Source organism: Schistocerca piceifrons, chromosome 10, assembly GCF_021461385.2.
Source record: "Schistocerca piceifrons isolate TAMUIC-IGC-003096 chromosome 10, iqSchPice1.1, whole genome shotgun sequence".
NCBI classification, from domain to species: Eukaryota; Metazoa; Arthropoda; class Insecta; order Orthoptera; family Acrididae; genus Schistocerca; species Schistocerca piceifrons.
The window spans coordinates 6,508,520-6,525,192 of record NC_060147.1 but is presented as its reverse complement, the minus strand read 5'-3'; the positions used below and the strand labels follow the sequence as shown (position 1 = coordinate 6,525,192).

Genomic DNA, 16,673 nt, shown 5'->3' with positions numbered 1-16,673 from the left:
GTGAGTATACAGCGTGTTACAAAAAGGTACGGCCAAACTTTCAGGAAACATTCCTCACACACAAAGAAAGAAAATATGCTATGTGGACATGTGTCTGGAAACGCTTACTTTCCATGTTAGAGCTCATTTTATTACTTCTCTCCAAATCACATTAATCATTGAATGGAAACACACAGCAACAGAACGTACCAGCGTGACTTCAAACACTTTGTTACAGGAAATGTTCAAGATCTCCTCCGTTAGCGAGGATACATGCATCCACCCTCCGTCGCATCGAATCCCTGATGCGCTGATGCAGCCTTGGAGAATGGTGTATTGTATCACAGCCGTCCACAATACGAGCACGAAGAGTCTCTACATTTGGTACCGGGGTTGCGTAGACGAGAGCTTACAAATGCCCCCATAAATGAAAGTCAAGAGGGTTGAGGTCAGGAGAGCGTGGAGGCCACGGAATTGGTCCGCCTCTACCAATCCGTCGGTCACCGAATCTGCTGTTGAGAAGCGTACGAAAACTTCGACTGAAATGTGCAGGAGCTTCAAATGTTCAAATGTGTGTGAAATCTTATGGGACTTAACTGCTAAGGTTATCAGTCCCTAAGCTTACACACTACTTAACCTAAAGTATCCTAAGGACAATCACACACACCCATGCCCGAGGGAGGACTCGAACCTCCTCCGGGATCAGCCGCACAGTCTATGACTGCAGCGCCCCCGACCGCTTGGATATGGTTCAAATGGCTCTGAGCACTATGGGACTCAACTTCTGAGGTCATTAGTCCCCTAGAACTTAGAACTAGTTAAACCTAACTAACCTAAGGACATCACACACACCCATGCCCGAGGCAGGATTCGAACCTGTGACCGTAGCGGTCTCGCGGTTCCAGACTGCAGTGCCTAGAACCGCACGGCCACTTCGGCCGGCACCGCTTGGATAATCCCGCGCGGCTGCAGGAGCTCCATCTTGCATGAACCACATGTTGTGTCGTACTTGTAAAGGCACATGTTCCAGCAGCACAGGTAGAGTATCCCTTATGAAGTCGTGATAGCGTGCTCCATTGAGCGCAGGTGGAAGAACATCAGGCCCAATCGAGACATCACCAACAATGCCTGCCCAAACGTTCACAGAAAATCTGTGTCGATGACGTGATTGCACAATTGCGTGCGTATTCTCGTCAGCCCAAACATGTTGATCGTGAAGATTTACAATTTGATCACGTTGGAATGAAGCCTCATCCGTGAAGAGAACATTCGCACTGAAATGAGGATTGACACATAGTCAGATGAACCAGTCGCAGAAGTGTACCCGTGGAGGCCAATCAACTGCTGATAGTGCCTGCACACGCTGTACACGGTACGGAAACAACTGGTTCTCCCGTAGCACTCTCCATACAGTGACGTGGTCAACGTTACCTTGTACAGCAGCAACTTCTCTGACGCTGACATTAGGGTTATCGTCAACTGTACGAAGAATTGCCTCGTCCATTGCAGGTGTCCTCGTCGTTCTAGGTCTTCCCCAGTCGCGAGTCATAGGCTGGAATCTTCCCTGCTCCCTAAGACGCCTATCAATTGCTTCGAACGTTTTCCTGTCGGGACACCTTCGTTCTGGAAATCTGTCTCGATACAAACGTACCGCGCCACGGCTATTGCCCCGTGCTAATCCGTACATCAAATGGGCATCTGCCAACTCCGCATTTGTAAACATTGCACTGACTGCAAAACCACGTTCGTGATGAACACTAACCTGTTGATGCTACGTACTGATGTGCTTGATGCTAGTACTGTAGAGCAATGAGTCGCATGTCAACACAAGCACCGAAGTCAACATTACCTTCCTTCAATTGGGCCAACTGGTGGTGAATCAGGGAAGTACAGTACATACTGACGAAACTAAAATGAGCTCTAACATGGAAAGTAAGCGTTTCCGGACACATGTCCACATAACATCTTTCCTTTCTTTGTGTGTGAGGAATGTTTCCTGAAAGTTTGGCCATACGTTTTTGTAACACTCTGTATAAGGCGGGACCGTTCCGTCGGCCAGACGGGTCACGCGGAAGGTGATATAATGTGTAGCACAGCTGGAATATAGGAAGAGGAGGAGAATTGTTTATTGTTACATTCCTGGAACTTTGTGAATTATCTGTCATTCTATTTCACATTCAGATTCTCGAGCCAAAGTAGTTTTAGCTTCATCTCGTATCACGGTCATTATATCTAATTAGATCTAAAATATTACAAATTTACCTTCAAGTGGCGAAATGTGTAGTACAGCCTGCAGATAAGTATAAAAATAAAAGGGACACACTGCTTAGTTTTGGGAACTACTGTTTTCAGTGCATTTAATAATCTTCTCCAATTTTCTTGCATTCTTATCTGCTTTTCAGCAATTTTAATGATATATTTAATAACTGTCCCTCGCCTCAATTTTACTGTCCATTTTCCGCATGTTCTTACACCGGCCAATGATTTTCATCATTTGGCAATCTTTCCTTATGTCTTCACTTATTTTTATAACTTTTTCCCCTTAGTGAGCAATCTTTTTTTCCTGTTCAGTGATCCCTGCTTTTCATTTCCTGATTTCTTTCTTTGTTTGGTTATATTTTTTCTTTATTTGGGGAACTTTTTTCTTTATTTGGAGATCTTTTCTCCTTCATGGTAGTTTTTAGGGTTCCATACTTCAGCTGGTGAAAACAGAACCCTTATAGGACTACTTGTTGCCCGTCTGTCTGTCTGTCTGTTCATCAGTCTGTTAACAAATCTTTTTCTTAGGAATTGGTGGACGTGTCACGTCAATTTTATGTCGTATAATAAAGTCGACAGACCTTCAGTGGTGTACAAAAATTGAAGCTTCTAAGTCGATGCAATCAAAAGATGAGCCCTTTATGTCATATATTTTGATACTTGCAGACTCTCTCATCAAAACCTATGAGCTACTTCCCATTGGTTTAGAATAATTAAATTTGGCAAAAAAAAAGGTTTCATAGTACAATAAAAGGAAAAAAATTGTAATTATGATACATAAAAAATATTTATTTTGTCATTTGTTATGCAACATCAAACTTGAAATTAAGACAACAGAAAGGACAGACATCAGACAACGATGACTTTATTGTTCATAAGACAAGTTTTGGAATTTATCCATCACCTGATACCCAGGAGCGAATACTACACGTACATATGGCGTTCCAAGTTGTATGTGAAACAAACGTATGCTCCTAAATATCTGACGACGGATAAATTCCAAAACATGTCGTACGACCAATAAAGTCAGTCCTTGCCCGATGTCTGACGACATTTACCATTGTGATCCAGTCAGCCTGAATGGATAACCACTGATTATTATCACAATGGTTGCCTGTTTCCTACATGACTTTATGTGACATTTATATTACTGAAATTAAAACATTCTCCAAAATCTTGAAATCCCTGGAACAGATATCTTGCCAGTATCGGTTTTGATAACAGGTAAAACGGTTGAGACTGTCGACGGACGAGCTGTCTATGTACAGAACCCTCGGTGAGCGAGTCCTGGCCTTCTCCTCCCGTTTAGCAACTCCATTGCTTGTTGGCTATCTTCTCCCCAAGTTTAGTGCTCGGTTTGGTTCGTTTGGTGCAACTTTCTTATTTAGATACTGCTTTTCCACTTTTAGCTATCTGCTCCCATTTCCTTGCAGACTCGTCCGCTTTTCAATAATCTAACAGTATAATTAATGACATTCTCTTTTCTGTTATTGTCTGAAAATTCTTCAGTGCCCCATTTGTCTGTGCATAGAGAGCTTTCACCTTGCTCTAAGGTTTTGTCTCATTTAGGTGCACCAGTTCAAATCAACTATCATTTTTACAGTAATCTCTTCACGTTCCGTAACCCTGTAACTCACTAACAAGGGAACCTCCCCATCGCACCCCCCTCAGATTTAGTTATAAGTTGGCACAGTGGATAGGCCTTGAAAACCTGAACACTGATCAATCGAGAAAACAGGAAGAAGTTGTGTGGAACTATGAAAAAAATTAGTAAAATATACAAACTGAGTAGTCCATGCGCAAGATAGGCAACATCAAGGACAATGGGAGTCAAGGAGCGCTGTGGGCCCGTGGTTAGCGTGAGCAGCTTCGGAACGAGAGGTCCTTGGCTCAAGTCTTCCCTCGACTGAAAATTTTACTTTCAATATTTTCGCAAAGTTATTATCTGTCCGTTCGTTCATTGACGTTTCTGTTCACTGTAATAAGTTTAGTGTCTGTGTTTTGCGACCGCACCGCAAAACCGTGCGATTAGTAGACGAAAGGACGTGCCTCTCCAATGGGAACCGAAAACCTTTGATCGCAGGGTCATAGGTCAACCGATTCCTCCACAGGAAAACACGTCTGATATATTCTATACGACACTGGTGACTACATGTGCGTCACATGACAGGAATATGTTGTCGACCCACCTAACTTGTACACTTGGTGAATGGGTAAAAGGATTCTTCTACCTTGCCCGAATTACGTTTTCTTGTGAATGTGATAATCACTCTCAAAAAAGTGATGAAAACATAAGAGTTTGTCACATGAACTGCAACAAATGAATGCAACAGTTTCAGAGTCGCACAGTTTTCCTTGTGATGTGCCAAAACATATGTTTTTAATGTTTTCAAATTTTTCTGTGCGAAGACCGCCAAATCCTGCATATGCCCAAGCACATCTGAACATGTCCTGGAATTTTGGAGAGCGAAGTTGATTATGTGTGAGTGCCTGAACTTTATAATTGTCAGAAAATAAAAAAATTAAACTCTTCATTTGAAGGAAGACTTGAACCAAGGACCTCTCGTTCCGCAGCTGCTCACGCTAACCACGGGACCACAGCGTTCCTGAGCTCACCCTATCCTTGATCTTGCCTATCTTGCTCGCGAACTACTCAGTTTGTATGTTTTGCTTATTTTTTTCATAGTTCCACACAACTTCTTCCTGTTTTCTCGATTGATCTGTGTTCAGCTTTTCAAGGCCTATCCACTGTGACAACTTATAACTAAATCTGAGGGGGGTGCGATGGGGAGGTTCCCTTGTAAGTACAGTCCTTGTAATAACACGCTCTCACCGTAGCCAGTCAACAATCCCTGATACACCTCTCCATTCTCCTTTGCCTACTCTCGGTATGTCACCGTGGAGTCTAAGTAACCTACCTTTCTTTCTCAGCCTTCTACAATCTATCCCTCTCTGCTGCTCGAGGCACACACTAACAGTTCTGCAAGCTAGTGTGTGTGTCACTTTTATTTTAAATGTGTGTCGACAGTATTAAACACTTTGCCTCCAAAAGAATTATGTCGGATAATTTATTACTTATCTCGATAGAGTTTTCATTTCGTATCATTAATAGATCTTGTTGCCGTGAAACAAATATCTGATACTTTTATCACAGCTCCTCACAAAGATGAGATGTTCAAAAGTGTAGTTTATACTGATGAGAACAGACACTGTTAGACTTGAATCTTCAGGTTTTGGCGGGGCAAAGACTGTTCCACTAAGTTTCGGGTGTGCAGCCGCAAGAAATCTCCTTCTTCTTCTTCAAATATTTCGGCTGTATAACGTTCAACCATCTTCAGAGTGAGTCGCAAGACTGCCGCTCCAGTGCTCGCTTCCTCCCTTTATACTCGTGTACCGCATGCGGCCACAGATGCAAATGCGCCAGAGACGTTGGTCGGCGGCAGAGACGTGCATAATGCGCGAGTTGTATCTACGACTCCGCAGTCGATCTGTGTTGGGATATCGATACATCATTGTGAGCTGCACTGTGACGACGTCTTTGCGAGTTTATTACGGCGAGTGCCGGATTCCATGATTTATCAAGTTTGAAACCACTATCTCTATTAATTAAATTCGTCGTCGAGCGAATTTCGATTGCCTCCTTCGCTATTCAGTCCCAAAAGGATGATCTACTTGCCAAAATTTCGACGTTGTCATACAATATACTGTGACCATTATCAATACAGTGCTCTGCCACTGCCGACTTGTTAGGTTGTAAAAGCCGTGGGTACCTCTGGTGTTCTGTACATCTTTCTTGGACAGTACGAGTTGTTTGTATGTAAAAAAGGCCACATTCACATGGAATTTTGCAAACTCCAGATTTTTCGGAGCAGCAAATCATCTTTGACGGAGCCCACGAGTGTAGCTGTCTTGGGTGGAGGACGAAAAATCACTTTCACTTTGTGTCTGCCGAGAATGCGTCCTATTTTTAAGAAGCCGACGCACACCGATCTGTATTTACGTGCAAATAGCTGCCACCATCCTGCCCAGACAATGAGTGTTCTCCGAATTTTGACTCACAGAGCGGATATTATTTCTGACGAAAGCAGTCTGCAAGATGAACTTTCCCACTTACAAAGAGTGTTTGAAGACAATAGGCACTCTCCACAACAAATACAGAAGGGGACTGAAAATGAAACCGATAGAGGCCACAAGGAAAGCAGAAGAAGATGAAGAAACCTTTAAATCGATGGCCTTCCTGCCTGTGGGTAGCCTCTCAGAAGAATACGACGCATTCTCGGCAGACACTAAGTGAAAGTGATTTTTCGTCCTCCACCCAAGACAGCTGCACTCGTGGGCTCCGTCAAAGATGATTTGCTGCTCCGAAAATCTGGAGTTCATAAAATTCCATGTGAATGTGGCCTTTCTTACATCGGACAAACAACTCGTACTGTCCAAGAAAGATGTACAGAACACCGGAGGTACACACAGCTTTTACAACCTAACAAGTCGGCAGTGGCAGAGCACTGTATTGATAATGGTCACAGAATGTTGTATGACAACGTCGAAATTTTGGCAAGTAGATCATCCTTTTGGGACTGAATAGCGAAGGAGGCAATCGAAATTCGCTCGACGACGAATTTAATTAATAGAGATAGTGGTTTCAATCTTGATAAATCATGGAATCCGGCACTTGCTGTAATAAACTCGCAAAGACGTCGTCACAGTGCAGCTCACAATGATATATCGATACGCCGACACAGATCGACTGCGGAGTCGTAGATACAACTCACGCATTATGCACGTCTCTGCCGCCGATCAACGTCTCTGGCGCATTTGCATCTGTGGACGCATGCGCAGTCGCGCGGTACAACAGTATAAAGGGACGCAGCGGGCACTGGAGCGGCAGTCGGTAATATTAAAACGACTGACCAGGGACTGTATCACAAACGACACGCCGAGACCGGAGCAATTCGGTTTCAGGAATCACAACAACACAACAAGTCCTCCGCGTCGTTCAATACATAACACACGGATACAACACATACAAGGCAACTGGGGCGGTGTTCCTGGACATCGAAAAGGCTTTCGATCGTCTATGGCACAGCGGCCTAATACGCAAACTCAGTGACGCAGGGTTCCCCGACGGGCTCGTACGTCTCATACAGTCATATCTCACAGACACGAGTTTCAACACCGACGTGCAGGGCAAACAATCGACACGACATGGTATCCAGGCAGCAGTACCCCAAGGAAGCATCCTAGGGCCCTTACTGTTTAACCTCTACATTAACGACCTCGCAGCTACACACAACACGACGGTAGCAATCTACGCGGATGACACTGCCATCCTTGCGCAAGATTGAAAGCCGTCTAACATTAACTCACGACTACAGACTGCACTCAGAACGGCGGAGCCTCGAACTAACACAACCACACCTTGCATGCCCTGTCGCAGATAGCGAGCCGCTACTGCCCTTACTACCCGTCCTACTGTCGCACAGGTTTTTTCCCCTTGGCTCTTGCCTTGGCACTTTTTTTTCCTCTGCCTTTACAACCGCTACCCTTCAATCGTTTTCGACCACTTCTATCTCCTGATGGACCATGTTAATGAGTAACCTTACCCAGACGCATGGACAACACCACAGCCCGCATCCTGTGATGCCTGATTCAAAAACTAATATGTTATACGGAGGTGACAGTAGAACCACCACGTTGGTGTGGGCGTGGAGGGGCCCCATCCTTATTAAAACTGAAGCGGCAGTCTTGCGGCTCACTCTGAAGATGGCTGAACGTTATACGGCCGAAATATTAGAAGAAGAAGAAGATTTCTTGCGGCTGCACACCCGAAACATAATGGAACACTGTTAGACTTGTACACATCAATCCACATAATTGATACGACATTATGAAAATGAGATACTGATGAACACTCTCACATGACGCCAAGATTATGAGGTGAACCCCACCAGTGCCAGCGTGTGGAGCCTGTAGAGTTTGGAACCAGTAAGCTTAGTACTGGAAACAAAATTTCACTTCGGAAAAGGCACCAGTAGTGCACAAGCAGTCCAAGAGAGCCATGCTGATGTTAGAGAAGGAAGCAAACAAAAAATTAAACTCGACTGCCAGTGTGAGACAATCTACACAGGAAGAAGAATGTCGCTTTCAAAAAGTTATTGGCTACAGAAAAGTTACGAAGAAGAGGAAAAGAATTATTATTTTGCTCCATTACAAATAAAATGGTCACAGAATGTCGATTAATATCTACGTGACACAGCCTATACTCTGCGGTAGGTCGTCACGGTGTTAATGGGAGGTTCCCATGCGACGGTATTAATCCAGTGCGGCAGAGGGAGGGAACTACAGAGCACGTAAACAGTTGCCGCCTGCACGGGGAAACCTACTTTGTCGTCAGCCGGCTCACTGTGTCCCCTCTCCCCGCGCAAACCACCACCACCACGACCACCACCACCACCACCACCACCAGCAGCAGAGGGGGGCAGCCCCCGCACCGACACCGCGGGGGAGGACGGGACGGATTTCCTGCGGAACGGTTTGCGCAGCAGAGTGGCGAAGTGGTGGCGCACCTGCTGCCTCACCAGCGCGAACGTGGACTCGGACGTGCGCCGCTCTCCTCCCTGAAACCCATCACACAGCCTCAGCCTTCGGCGGGTGCGGGAGAGTGACGGGGATCCGTGGCGCAGCGTGGGACGCCGTTCACGGAAGGCGAGGATGTGGGGAGCATTAGAGCTGAAGTGCAGTAGGCAGTAGCAGGCAGACAACTCACAGAAGTGAAACACACTGGACAGTACAAGTTTATTCGCAGCTACTTTTGGGGTTTCAGAAGACAACTGCGTGAAAACTGCAAGACTTTCAGAAAAATGGACACATCGCATTTGACGGAGCGTATCTCCGAACTTCTAAACCAAATTACGGGTTCATTACGGGCAGAGTCTGTGGCACGCAAATGTGAATACGGTCGTCCAGCTCTCGCCCTGCACGATCCGACATTACATTTGGGACTGCATTAACTATCCCTCCCTGCAACTCTTTCCTAGTGAGTAAATCACACAGAATTAACCAGAGGACGCCTAAGGAGGGGGTTCGTTGAATCCACAATTTTTTTATGTCCTCTGCTTTTGCCCAAGTAACTTTCATACTACATTTTCCCTCTGAGTTATTGTTTGTTGGCTATTTTATGAAACGTTAGTGTCAATATATTTTATAGAAAATTCCTGCTTTGAAAGAAAAAAATAAATAAACTTATTATGGGTCCAACAACCCCCCCCCCCCCCTTTGGCTTCCATGCTATAGAAAATTTCCCTTAGTAGGATTTCGTTTTCCTCATCTCCACAACGATGTAAGTTAGTTTCTTGTTGCTGTCAGTCAGCTGTTATTTATCTTGTAAACTTGCAGTGAGTTAGTGCAGTTCCCAACAGGTAGGCTTCCAGTAACTTTGGTGTCCTACACAGCAAAAACGAAACCAAGTAAAAACGTACTGATGTTGTCAACAATGCACCAAGATAAAGGCACTGTTGGAGGAGAGAAGAATAAAATTGAGATAAATGCGTATTATAATTGCACTAAAGGTGTAATTGATACCTTTGATCAAATGGTGCGTATGTACACCTGCAAGAGGGGAACAAAGAGATGGCCTCTATCTGTATTTTACTCTCTCATCGACATTTGTGCTATCAATGCAACCACCATATTCATCCAGCAACATCCGAGATGGAATGAAAAGAAACACAACAAACGTAAACTTTATCTTCTGCAAACTGGGATGGAACTAGTGAAATTGCAGGTAGAAGAAAGAAGTGCCAATGCAAGAGGGTTATCTAACCAAATTGTTCAATCAATGGAGACTATTGTACAAAAGAAAATCAAAGAAGTGACAACAGAAGCAGGGAAAGGTCGGTGCCATATTTGTGTAAGAAAAGCTAAAACAAAGAAGCAGAAGTAGAACAGTCTAAGTAATCAAAAACAGTATTGTGGACAGTGTCATAAACATGTGTGTAACACGCATTCAGAAGAAATTGTGAAGTGTGTCTCTTGCCTTGAAGTTGAGGACTCAGAGTAGTCTATTGTATATGAACTCATCTGCATTTTGTATTGTAATATGTCAATTTTTTATTCACTCAATCCAATATTTATAACAATTAACAACATTTATAAACCGATGCCTTAGTTAAAATACATAAACCATTTTAAAAGTTGCAATTTTTCCTCAGTAAACTTATTTAATACCTGTGGGCTCGCCGAACCCCCCCCCCCTCCCCCCCCCCCCCCCCCACCTTAGGCATCCAAATTAGAAAAAAAGGCTTGGGCGTCCTAGGGTTAAGTCAGGCGACTGTGGCAGCCACTGAAAAAGAGAACAGTCATGGCGGGAAGAACGTCCGAACCGGCAACGGTGCAGTTCGGCACTACGGTATTCGTGAACATCTGAAAGAAAGTGCGGTGGAGCACTGTTGCAGAATGAAATCTCCACTGACTTGCTGTAATTCTGGCACAAGCTACTGCTGCAGCATGTCCAGGTACACCAAACTACAAACATAAAAAAAAGTTTTGCATCACTTCGGTCCCGAGAGTTCCGGAATCTGTACAGAAAATTGGAATAGAGATCAACATAAACATCATTTACACCTTTTTTATTGCAAATGAAAACCGCACATTGCACGTTCTACCACCATACAGCGAGGCCTTCAGAGGTGGTGGTCCAAATTGCTGCACACACCGGTACCTGTAATACCCAGTAGCACGTCCTCTCGCATTGACGTACACCCGTATTCGTCGTGGCATACTATCCACAAGTTCAACGAGGCTCTGTCAGTCCAGATTGTCCCACCCCTCGATGACAATTCTGTGTAGATTCCTCAGAGTGGTTGGCGGGTCACGTCCGTAAACAGCCCTTTTCAAATTATCCCAGGCATGTTCGATAGGGTTCATGTCTGGCCACTCTCGTCCAGCGGTGTCGTTATCCTGAAGGAAGTCATTCACAAGATGTGCACGATGGGGGTGCAAATTGTCGTTCATGAAGACGAATGCCTCGCCAATATGCTGCCGATATGGTTGCACTAGATGTGCACGATGGGGGTGCAAACTGTCATCCACGAAGACGAATGCCTCGCCAATATGCTGCTGATACGGTTGCACTGTCGGCCGGAGGATGGCATTCACGTACCGTACAACCGTTACGATGCCTTCCGTTACCACCGGCAGCGTACGTCGGCCCCTCATAATGCCACCCCAAAACAGCAGGGAGCTCCACCTTGCTGCACTTGCTGGACAGTGCGTCTAAGGCGTTCGGCCTGACCGGATTGCCTCCAAACGCGTCTCAGACAACTGTCCGGTTGAAGGCATATATGACACTCGTCGATGAAGAGAATGTGATGCCAATCGGGACTGTGTCCGTGGTACAATATCCACAGTTAACGTCTATCTTCAGGAGTTCTGGGAACCGGGCTGATGCAAAACTTTTTCTTAATGCATGTAGTTGCAGTTTTCTCCACAAAGAAAAAGAGTCTGTAAACTTTTGAAAAGGACACGGTACAAAACGTGTTTACTTTATGCAAATAACAAACGTGTTCCACAATCTCCTGTAGATCTCCTATGCCCCAAACATGCACATTATGGCAATTCACTTTTTCAGGGGCTCTGTTACTGAAAACCAACTTCTGTGAAAAACCGTCTTCCTCTAGTAGCCACTGCAAATCATTGCAAAAGTCATAATGAAGTGCACTGTCACAAGTAATCGGCACATCTAGCAAGGCAGACAGTCGATTGTGGTATCTGCAGATCTCTGCTCACAGGTCGTTTATTTCTTCGGGCTTCTGTTGAATGATTCCTGCACCTGATCCACCTTCTCTGTTGACGGTTCCTGTCAGCCTTTTGCCTTCACACTACATATGTAGAAAATCTCACACAATGTATTGTACCACCCTCGATTATTTTGTGTGTCGGATCTTTTACCAGATAACTGGTACGAAATCACTGAACTGTCACAACTGACTTACATTTAGCACAATCATAGTCTTAAAATGCATGCATCGCTCCATTAAACACTATTTGGATCACCTCAACCCTAGTAGTTTGCTCATCAACTACGCCACACCACATATTACGAATTGAAACTTGGAGAACCGCTCTATCCACCGATATGTGTCATTTTTCTGTATGGCCTGTAGTTATCCCACAGTCATCTCCTCGAACCCCAGAGGTACCCTGTAGTGTACCAGCACGTCTGTCGTCTGTGAGACGATGTAGTGTTCACACCTGACAGGAGAAACAAATACAAACGTAAAGAAAATATGCAGCCATTGACATCAGTGGAGCATGCTCAGAGCAATGGGATACAACACATACAGAAAGGTTTACGGAGTACACAGAAAGTATTCCTGACCACTTCTGCTGCATATCAATACACAGAAAGATTTTGGGGATAGACGGAAAGCATTTGTGAGCACTTCCGTTGCATATCAATATAGCCTACAGATACCATGTGTGAGAACTGTGCCACATACGAACAGGAAAATCTGAACTAGACGAACAAAGGACAGACAAAGCACAACACACAATACCGCAACGATGCCAACATAAAAGTGCTTTCTGTTGTTGTTTATTTTGTTACTAGTAGGTGTGAGAAATAAAAGTTATACAAATGCGCTGTTTCTGTGCGAAAGAACAGACACCACGCAGAATCTGCAGCTGTGAAATATTATATATAACTCGAAGGGGGATCACTGCTGTCAGCTGTAACGGGACATTTAGCGGAACCGGCGGCGATGAGGGAAAATGTGTACCAGACCGGGATTCGAACCCGGGACCTCCCACTCACAGGCAGGTGCAGTAACCGCTGCGCCATCTGGGACACACCGTTATCCTGACAGTACACACTACCTCGGTACGCACACTCCCTCCGAGCGCCACCTATCTGCAGTCCCTGTCCATTGTACTCCCATTCACTACTCAGAAATTCCCACAGGAGGTAGGACATTGTGGTGTGCGTACTGTAAGACCTGCGGTACACACACGATCACATTATTTGACTTGTCGCTCTAACGAAGTAGGCGAGTGTCAGCAATATGTCTCAGGGTCTTATCGTGGCGTGTTTATCTTCAGCCGTTAGGTCGGACGATAGAAATGCCACTTGCACGCTTAGAGTAGCAGATTTACGGTGACCAACTTTAAACAGAACTTGATTAATTTCAAACACATTTATTAAAATAATAACAAACATAAAATAACTTAACTGGTTTCTGGATGCTATTTACAATTGACAAATCTGAAGTTCCTTTGGTCTTGGTACGTTAATCTCATTCTTACATATCTCTGATACTTGACAAAGTGTCTATTCATGTATCTTCATGGCTTTGTACAGGAATATGGTAATCTTGTTAGGCGCAGACTGAAACTTGACTATAGAGTAATGCAGACTGGTGCAGACAAATGCAGACTGACTAATCGGAGGTCTGTACACTCGTTATAATACCTCGCGCGTTCAGGTATCACTGCGCGAGTGTGATCCGCGAGGAGAAAAGGTTCTACGTTAGCAGCAATCTCATTGGCTGCGTTACATATTAATACGCGGATCGGCGGAAGCAGAATTTGGTCCGTCTCTAAGGCAGCGCCATCTCGTAGTGCGGAGACGGACGAGCGCTGCGCCTGCGCTGTTGTGCTTAGCGGGGCGCGCTCTAGTGGGAAAGTTGTGTACGCGCTGACTACGCGGGACTATGCACACGACAGACATATTTGTGCTTTCGCACTGAAAAAAGGGGATCCACTGTCCAGCTAGGCTTACCAATCGTACAAATGCACAGCGCCCATCCGAAAGATACAGCCACGTCCCAGATGGCACGACAGTTACTGCACCGGCCTAGTGAGCCGGAGATCCCGGGTTCGAATCCCGGTCCAGTAGGCCTACACATTTCCGCTCGTCACTGCCGATTCTGCTTAATGTCCCGCTGCAGCTGACAGCAGTACCCCTCCTTTAATTTACGTATAAGAAATAAAAATGTTTAATAAATGAAATGGCTTCAAGTTAGTACATATCCAGAAGGGTAGGCACAGACGTAGATGGGATTCACTGTTTCAACTTTAGGAAAAATAACAAGTTTCATTGTCAGTGGAAATAAACGTTAGGTAGGCAAAGTTGGAGGTAACACAAACGTCTATATATTTAATAAAAACCACATAGTAATGCATTAATCTGTATTCTAAATTATTTCTAAGAGATGAAATTATAGACCTCCCAATCATCTATTCATTTATATTTAATTATTTATGTCCTGTGACTGGCCCAGGGCAAGTCAAATGTTAGACAATACTATTAATGTTCTGTCCTTATCTGTTATCTAATTAGCAGATGTATTTTTAATCATATCATTTCAAGCATAAGAATTTTACATAATAGACATTTGTCTTAAGTGTATTTTCTAATCTGCAAATACATATAAATACATCACGAGTTTACTGTAGAGTCGTCAAGGGATTCATTTGACGAATGGAAACTTTGATCTGTAACAAACAACTTCAGTCTGTCGTTTAACGGGTAGCTCAGCTTTCTCTTCCAGTTTAATGCAGCCCGGTAGGCTGTTGCACCATTTTACTTCACTCAGTAGGTCCGTCTGTCGACAGAAATCCGTTGGGGTTCAGGAGTCACAAATGTCAGCGTAGCTCCCCGTTTTACAATACACGCACAGTCGTTCGGTCGATAAGCGTGCGAAGTTTCTAGATATTCTCCCACAAAATAAAAAGTATTATTTGTACGGACACGGAAGGTTGAGGAGTTCTAATGTAGAGGATAATGGATGACACGTCTCTCGTTTCTTTTTGTTTCAGATTATTCTGCCAGCACATTCCCAATTTTGAATATATTTTCACTGCAGATCGAATTACCCTCGAATGACCGGAAACGGGAAACACGTATTACGCACCTGTTACACTTAGGCATCAGGGAATCACAAGTTTGTTAACGGAAGGAAGTGGGGAGGTAAAAATCGTAGAGATGAATACAATAAACAGATTCAAATCGATGTAGGTTGCGGTAGTTATTTGGAGATGAAGAAACTTGCTCAAGACAGACTAGCACGGAGAGCTGCATCGAATTACTGTGTGGATTGAGGACCACAGCAACATACTGTCTGTCCGTTACAGCTCACGTACCACGTAAGGCTGGTATTACACTATCAAATTTCTTTGTCAAAGATATTTGATGGTGTAATAGGGAACTTTGTCAAATGTCGTCCAATATTTGATCAAATCTAGGGCTTCGCTGTAGATTTGATCAAAGAAATCGCTTGTCTTCTGTTCACTGCAATGTGACATGTTACCACATGGAGCGCTAGCATCGCTGCATTCTGTTGTCTGTAGTGTTTTTATAAACATTGCGGGTAACCACAATTGGTGTGTGCCGACAACTACAAAATTAATAGAGATGTATGAAGCTGATGCGCTTTACAACGTGAGGCACGATGAATACAAAAATAGATTACGAAGGTTGGAGAGCTAACCTGACCTAACCTAACCTAACCCTCTCCTGTAGCAAGGAATCGGAGTGTTACAGTGAGCCTGTCTTCTGCAGATATAGCAGTTCTTAAGTAAATATTGTGCTTGTGATATGAGGATACACTTCACTGAGCACATACAGAAATGAATGCTCATTGAGTAACTGATGTACGACTTGACGTCCTCCACTATAAGCTCACGTACCAAGTTTTGTTAAATGCTTTTATCGTGTCGTCGTAAAACCCACGGCTTCACCCAGGTATGCTTCCTCCCCCCCCCCCCCCCCCCCCGCTTCTCTTCCGCATATGCACATAGTGCAATTGTGGTACATGCAACTGCTGCGGTTAATAAGAAGTTATTGTCAGCCATCTTTGACGAAAAAATATGACAGTGTAATACCCCTTCTAGCGCTACGTCAAAGATCTTTGTCGAATATATTTGACGGAATATTTGATCACATCTTTGATCAAATCTTTGACAAAGAAATTCGATAGTGTAATACCGGCCTAACCCACACTTTAGCGGTAACAACCTGCGTCTGAATGTTCCGCTTTAGATTGTTCTGCAAATACTTAGGAAAACATTTTACACTGCCAACAAATTGAAAGCGAGGTTGGCAATTCGCAATGAAACCACAAAAGACTATCCTCACTACGCGCTGCACTGACAAATGACAAACTGCGGGGTGGCCACGCCTTCTAGAGCTGCACTGTGCTGCCACGATCGACGGTGTACCACAGTCTAACATAACAGTCGCGACACTTCGCCTTTATTTTGTTGCTACAGCGCCAGCAGCGCCCCAAGCGGCCGGTAGGTTGAACTGTGAGTTCGGCGCGATCGTCAAAGCGAATAGTGATTGTTTATTTTGATTTATACAATGGTTTTTACCATCGGGAACGTTTGTAGCGCAATAAATTGCAGCAACAACAGGAAGAAGACACCACAGCTGTCTT

General features: G+C 44.4%; 1 protein-coding gene across 1 annotated transcript in view; it reads right to left on the bottom strand.

Annotated features, from left to right (window-relative positions):
• LOC124719019 (tyrosine-protein kinase Fer-like) overlaps positions 1 to 16,673 on the bottom strand; it is a 687,090-nt gene that overhangs the window by 108,352 nt on the left and 562,065 nt on the right. Inside the window, exon 8 of the mRNA XM_047244689.1 lies at positions 8,622 to 8,967. Coding sequence (XP_047100645.1) covers positions 8,622 to 8,967 — 346 coding nt within the window. The remainder of the gene's footprint in view (positions 1 to 8,621; positions 8,968 to 16,673) is intronic.